At 48.9% G+C, this 7,359-nt stretch overlaps 1 protein-coding gene across 1 annotated transcript in view; it reads right to left on the bottom strand.

The window, feature by feature from the left end:
- LOC123045287 (uncharacterized) overlaps positions 1-519 on the bottom strand; it is a 6,084-nt gene extending 5,565 nt beyond the window's left edge. Inside the window, exon 1 of the mRNA XM_044468289.1 lies at positions 116-519. Within this exon, the coding sequence (XP_044324224.1) occupies positions 116-481 (366 nt within the window). The 5' untranslated portion in view covers positions 482-519. The remainder of the gene's footprint in view (positions 1-115) is intronic.
- Between the last annotated feature and the right edge of the window lie 6,840 nt (positions 520-7,359).

Below are 7,359 nucleotides of genomic sequence, written 5' to 3'. Positions count from 1 at the left end.
TGAATTCATCTCCAACTTGCATTTTCGGTTTCTGGAATGCGCAGGCTCACTAACGTTAGCCCCACCAGCATCGGGCAATTCAACAAGAAGCCCAGATGCATGCCTGACTAACTACCTGTGCGCGGAGGCTGAGGGCGAAGCAGGGGAATCCGGCGCGCGAGAAGAAGGGCAGCCAGCGCTCCGCCCAGCACCAGGCCGCGTGGAAGCTCCCGTGCACGAACACCAGCGGCGGCCGCTCGCTCCTTCCCGGGGTCGGGGCCGGAGAAGGCGGTTGCTGGGCTATGACCTCGAGGTCGAGGCCGCAGGGCAGGCGGTGGGAGCGGCGGGACTGGCCCTCCTGGAGCGTGTAGGCGCACGCCGCGCGGAGAGGCCTGGTCCTCCTCGTCATCGTCGTGGTTGGCGACGCCCGCGCTGGCATTGTTGGCGAGATGGAGAGGCGGGGAAGTGTGAGCACGGACGCGGAGGTGGCCATGGGTGGCATACTAGCATTTGGTGAGGATTGGGATGATGCAAGGAAAAAGTCTATTTTAAGCCCTGAATTGGTAGAGGTAAGCCCTCGTTTGCACCCTGATCTATTTGATCTTGGTCTAAATTAAACTTTGGGATCGTGTGCCAAATAGGGATTATCGACGTGGCAAGCCGTTGCTGGGGTTGGTTGGCGCGCGAGATAGAATTAAACTGGGTCGGCCCACTAAGGCCCGTCTGACGGCTCTTCAGAGGCCCAGGAGGCAGAGCACTCCTACATCGACCGTTCCAACAGGCCCCTGGACAGTCCACCTTGAGCACTCTGTGCCCTCCTGCCTTCCACCTCTCTCGCGCGATAACAATGGCGACTGGCGACTGATCGACGGGACGACGACGATCGTGACGGCGTGGCGGCAACAACTGAAGGTAATCACCTCGATGCCCTCCTCGTCTGATGCCCATATTTTAGCTTGTGATTGCGCCACTATGGTTAGGGTTTTACCGAGATTTTGGGTGGTTTTGCGGGCGAAAAGATATGATTTTTGTGTGATTTAGCTATAGATTTTGTTTGTACACAACAAAGATAGGTTAATTTGGTTCGCCTTATTTGTCTATTTCAGTGAAATCATGGACCTAGGAGAGATTTTGAATGTTCGTTTCCATTTGGGTGCCCAGTTCGTCCGAATTGGTCCTAATTTGCAATGTGTTGGGGGAGAAGAAGCTATGTCCGAGATAGAAAGGAACAAATTGTTGCCGTAGGAAGTGAATGGCCATGGCACTGAAGGAATCGATGAAGTTCTATTTTCTGGTTCCTCATTCAGAACTTCTCAATGGCCTGATGTTTCTGAATGATGACAACAAGTGTGTGCAGATGGCAAATTATATATGTGTTGGTGTAGTTGCAGATGTGTTTGTGAAGTACCATGAAGAAGAAGATAGTGCTAACAGTAGCAGTGGGAGTGACTTTGAGGATGAGATTATGGCATTGACAGATCCTAAACCTGATCTTGTCATCACTGCTGCTGAACCTATTGAGTCTGAGAATGATGTGCTCATCACTGACGAAACAGGTGTGGTCACAGAAGCTATGAGCAGCCCTTGAAGCATAGAACAATCAGTGCAAGGCCAAGTGAACATGCAATTGCTGCAGGGCATGAAAATGTCGATCAACATCCAAATGTCAGTCAAATTGCAGTTTCTCAAGTGTTTGATCCAACTCAACATACAGTTCATGCAGCAAATCAAAACCAGGTTGGAGGTGCAGTTGCTAGTGGTAACAAATCAGGTTTTGATTCAGAGAGTGATTTTGAGTACATTCCACATACTGATGATAGTGGACAAGATTCAGAGGTGGTGGAGCTAAGGAGGCATGCTAGAAAGTTCAAGAAAAGAATTAAATAGAGCAAGAGCTGGACTGGAAGAGATGCATCAGGTCCAGTACCAATTGAGCTTGTTGCCAACATGGAGCAACAAAAAGCAGGAGAAGAAGAGGATTGGAAGTATGATTCTTCTGATGAGGATTACAGTTATGAGGAAGTTCTAATGGAGAGGTGGTTAAGAGAAAGAGCAAGTTTGCAAGGTATAACAATGACAATGAGATACCACATTTTGCATTGTCCATGGTTTTCAAAAGCAAGAACCAGCTTTGCAAAGCTTTGACAAGGTATGGTCTTGTTACTAAGAGGAGTATTAGGTTCATGAAATCAGAAAGTGACAGAGTTAGGGCCAAGTGTGGATGGGATGGATGCCCTTGGTTCATCTATGCAGCCAAAAGATCAAGAACATCCAGATTCCAAGTGATCCCCTTCAATGATGAGCATGAATGTGCATAGAATAGGTGCAACAAGCTTGTGACTACTAAGTTGATTGCACAGAGGTATGAGCACTTACAGTAGCTAATCCTATACGAAAAATAGAAAGCAGGAAAGCCATTGTATTGCAAGACATGTTTGTTGATGTTTTAACCTCAAAGTGCAAACATGCAAAGTCAATTGTGATGGACAGATTGATGAGTGGTATGAAGAATGAGTATACCAGAGTGTTTGATTACCAATTGGAGTTGCTTAGGAGAAATCCTGGAAGCACTAGTGTTCTGTGTCTGGATCGGCAAACATGGACCAAAATTACTTTAGAGTTTCTATGTTTGCTTCAATGCAATGAAGTAAGGATTCAAGGATGGATGCAGGAAAGTGATAGGCCTTGATGGATGCTTCTTGAAAGCGGCAGTGAAGGGCGAGCTCTTGTGTGTAATAGGTAGGCATGCTAACAATTGGATGTATCCACTAGCTTGGGCTGTAGTTGAGTAGGAAACCAATGAAACTTGAAAATGGTTTGGTGGGCTACTCATCAAGGATCTTGACATCAACAACAATGGAGCTGGTTGGGTGTTTATCTCTAATAAACAAAAGGGCCTAATCAATGCCATGAAGGACTATCTTCCATATGTAGAGCACAGGATGTGTGCTAGGCACGTATATGCTAACTAGATGAAGAAGCACAAAGCTCATGACTGGCAGGAAAAAATTGGGTTGTTGCCAAAGCTTCCAATAAGCAAGATTTCAGCTATTACGGCGCCAAGCTTGCACAAGAGACACCTGAAGGGGCTAAGGACATGATGAGGACAGAGCCAAAGCATTGGGCAAGGTTTTTTTTCCAGTGGGTCAAATTATGAGTCAGTTGACAATAATCTCTGTGAGTCATTCAACCATGCCATTGTTGATGCTAAATTCTATCCAATTATTTCTATGCAAGAGAAGATTAGGAAGAAAATATTGGTGAGAATTCAAGAACGGAAGGAGAAGGGTGAGAAAATGACACGGAAAATATGCCCTCGCATCTTTAAAAAGATCAAGAAATCGATTGCTTGGACACAATATCTTGAGGTGCTTTGGAATGGAGAAAATGGGTTTGAAGTGAAGCATATCAACGGAAGGGGAAGACAGTACACTGTTGATCTTGTAAAAAGGACATGCTCCTGTGGCTATTTGGTTGGCCTCCCTTGCCACCATGCCATTAGCGCTATCTACAAGTGTAAGAAGAAAATTGAAGATTACATTCATCCTTGCTACTCTGTTGAGGTGTTCAAAAAAATATGAGCCTTGCTTGCAGCCTATAGAAGGGGAGGAGATGTGGCATGTGTCTGCAAATCCTAGGCCTGAAGCTCCTGAATATGTGAGAATGCCAGGAAGGTCTAAGAAACATGATAGGAAAAGAGAAGATGCAGAAGCTCCTAAGGGGAAGCAAATGAGCAAGCATGGAACCATAATAAAAATGCTCTATGTGTGGAAATCCTAGACACAACAAGTTAGGATGCAAGAAGAATCTTGAGAAGGGCAAGAAGAATGCACATCTCACCAAAACCAGCAAGAAAAAGAGCACAACTTAGGTATTCCATGCTTTCACATGATTTCATATTTTAAATGCTTTTAGATTATTATAGATGGTTTTCAATGCTTTTAGATGATTACAGATGCTCTCAGTTGATTTACATGATTACTTGACGGTTCTAGTTGATTTTAAATGCTTATACATGATTACTTGGTATATTCCTCACTAGTCTCTCTATCTTCAAAAAATGCCAGCAAGAATCTGGCTCTGGCTTTGCATCTCAACCACAACCACAACCAGCAGCTAGAACTAGTGCATCTAGCACTGCATCTCAAGCTCAAGCACAAGCACCAGCTAGAACCACTTCAGTTCCACAAGTCTCTGCACCTGGTACCAATGCCAACAGGTTCAAGCCTTGTGACGCCCCCGATTCAATCGTACACTAATCATGCACGCAAATGTGTACGATCAAGATCAGGGACTCACGGGAAGATATCACAACACAACTCTACAAATAAAATAAGTCATACAAGCATCATAATACAAGCCAGGGGCCTCGAGGGCTCGAATACAAGTGCTCGATCATAGACGAGTCAGCGGAAGCAACAATATCTGAGTACAGACATAAGTTAAGCAAGTTTGCCTTAAGAAGGCTAGCACAAACTGGGATACAGATCGAAAGAGGCGCAGGCCTCCTGCTTGGGATCCTCCTAACTACTCCTGGACGCCGTCAGCGGCCTGCACGTAGTAGTAGGCACCTCCGGTGTAGTAGGGGTCGTCGTCGACGGTGGCGTCTGACTCCTGGACTCCAGCATCTGGTTGCGACAACCAGAAAGAAGGGAAAGGGGAAAAAGGGGGGAGAAAGCAACCGTGAGTACTCATCCAAAGTACTCGCAAGCAAGGAACTACACTACATATGCATGGGTATATGTGTAAAGGGCCATATCAGTGGACTGAACTGCAGAATGCCAGAATAAGAGGGGGATAGCTAGTCCTGTCGAAGACTACGCTTCTGGTCACCTTCTTCTTGCAACAGGTAGAAGAGGGTAGGTTGAAGTCCTCCAAGTAGCATCTCCAAGTAACATCTCCAAATAGCATCTCATAGCGTAATCCTACCCGGCGATCCTCTCCTCATTTCCCTGAGGTAGAGCGACCACCGGTTGTATCTGGCACTTGGAAGGGTGTGTTTTATTAAGTATCCGGTTCTAGTTGTCATAAGGTCAAGGTACAACTCCAAGTCGTCCTGTTACCGAAGATCACGGCTATTCGAATAGATTAACTTCCCTGCAGGGGTGCACCACATAGCCCAACACGCTCGATCCCATTTGGCCGGACACACTTTCCTGGGTCATGCCCGGCCGCGGAAGATCAACACGTCGCAGCCCCACCTAGGCACAACAGAGAGGCCAGCACGCCGGTCTAAACCTAAGCGCGCAGGGGTCTGGGCCCATCGCCCTGAGCACACCTGCACGTTGCGTGGGCGGCCGAAAGCAGACCTAGCCTAGTGGCGTTCCAGTCCAATTCGGCGCGCGCCGCTCCGTCGCTGACGTCTGAAGTGCTTCGGCTGATACCACGACGTCGGGATACCCATAACTACTCCCACGTAGATGGTTAGTGCGTATAGGCTCGTAGCCGACTCAGATCAAATACCAAGATCTCGTTAAGCGTGTTAAGTATCCGCGAACGCCGAACAGGGCCAGGCCCACCTGTCTCCTAGGTGGTCTCAACCTGCCCTGCCGCTCCGCCACAAAGTAACAGTCGGGGGCCGTCGGGAACCCAGGCCCAGCTCTACCGGGATGGAGCCACCTGTCCTTTCAGCCCCCTCGTCAGAATCACTTGCGGGTACTCAATGAGCTGACCCGACTTTAGTCACCATCTGTATAGTATGTATGTATGTATAGTAAATACCCGTGATCACCTCCCAAGTGATCACGGCCCGATAGTATAGCAAGGCAGACTGACAAGAACGTAGGGCCAATGATGATAAACTAGCAACCTATACTAAGTATTTAGGATTGCAGGTAAGGTATCAACAGATGTAGCGACAATGTCAGGCTATGCATCAAAATAGGATTAACGAAAGCAGTAACATGCTACACTACTCTAATGCAAGCAGTATAGAGAAGAGTAGGCGATATCTGGTGATCAAAGGGGGGGCTTGCCTGGTTGCTCTGGCAAGAGAGAGGGGTCGTCAACTCCGTAGTCGAACTGGTCAGCAGCAGCGTCGGTCTCGTAGTCTACCGGAGAGAAGAGGGGGAAGAAATAATGAATACAGAGCAAACAAAGCATCACAAAATATAACAAGGCAATACGCGGTGTTCGGTGTGCCCTAACGCGGTAGTAGGTGATACCGGTGAAGGGGGGAAAACATCCGGGAAAGTATTCCCGGTGTTTCGTGTTTTCGGGCAGAGGAGCCGGAGGGGGAAAGTTGCGGGTTCGATAGGTTAGAGGGGTGTGGCGGACGAACGGACTGCATATCCGGAATCGTCTCGTCGTTCTGAGCAACTTTCATGTTGAAAACATTTTAATCCGAGTTACGGATTAAAAGATATGATTTTCTAAAGATTTTATTAATTTATGAAATTTAATTATTTATTTAATTAATTCAAAAAAATGTATTAATGACGTTAGCATGATGTCATGCTGATGTCAGCAGTCAACAGAGTTGACTGGGTCAAACTGACATGTGGGTCCAGTGGGACCCACCTGTCATACATTGCTTAGGTTAATTAGGTCTTAGTTAAACTAATTACTATTTAATTAAACTAACTAGTTAATTAGATTAATTAAGCATGATTAATTAACTTAATTAATTCCTTAATTAATTAATTAATTAATTATTTTTACTATTATTATATTTTTTAATTCTTTTTTTTAAAAAAGTACTGGGGATGGGGCCCCCTTGTCATAGGCCCCTGGGGGCTTAACGGGCGCGGGCGAGGCTGGAACGGGGCTCCAGCGGGCGCGGCCATTGTGGCGTCGGCCGCGGTAGGTGGAGCGAGGGGGAGCCGGCAGCGAACGGCGCCGGCGAAGGGCGGCGCCGTCGGAGAGTGGTGGCGTCGGTCGATGGAGGCTGCGGCTCCAGCGACAGGGGCATTCCATGGCGCGCGTGGGAGGGCGAGGTAGGGCGCGGGCCAGCGGTGGACGGCGCCAGGCGAAGGAAGAAGAGGCCGATGGCCACGGCGTGTCCATGGCCGGAGCGGGATACGGGCAGAGCGCACGGGCGTTGGCGCCCAGCCCGAGCCGGCGTACGCCCAGATCGAAGGGGGAAGCCGCCGGCCACAGGCAAGCGCGGAGCAGGGGGACGCGGGAGCGAGGCGGGCGCGCAGACACGCGCGGGCGGCGAGCGCGTGCGCGCAGGGGCCAAGCATGGCCACGGCACGACCCGGTCGCGTCGAGCGCTGGTCAGGGGAGGGAGTGGCTGCAGGCAGCGGGCGGGGCTCGGCGGTGAGCGCGCGTGCGTGCGCGCGGACGGCGCCGACGATGGAGGGGAAAGAGAGGAGGTCGGGGCCTCACTGTGAGGCGCAGGGACGTGGCAGCGGGGGTTGAGGCGGAGTCGGGGACGAC

The sequence above is a fragment of the Triticum aestivum genome, chromosome 2B (genome assembly GCF_018294505.1).
Source record: "Triticum aestivum cultivar Chinese Spring chromosome 2B, IWGSC CS RefSeq v2.1, whole genome shotgun sequence".
Taxonomy (NCBI): domain Eukaryota; kingdom Viridiplantae; phylum Streptophyta; class Magnoliopsida; order Poales; family Poaceae; genus Triticum; species Triticum aestivum.
The sequence above is the reverse complement of the archived record's forward strand: the minus strand, read 5'-3'. Positions and strand labels throughout refer to the sequence as shown.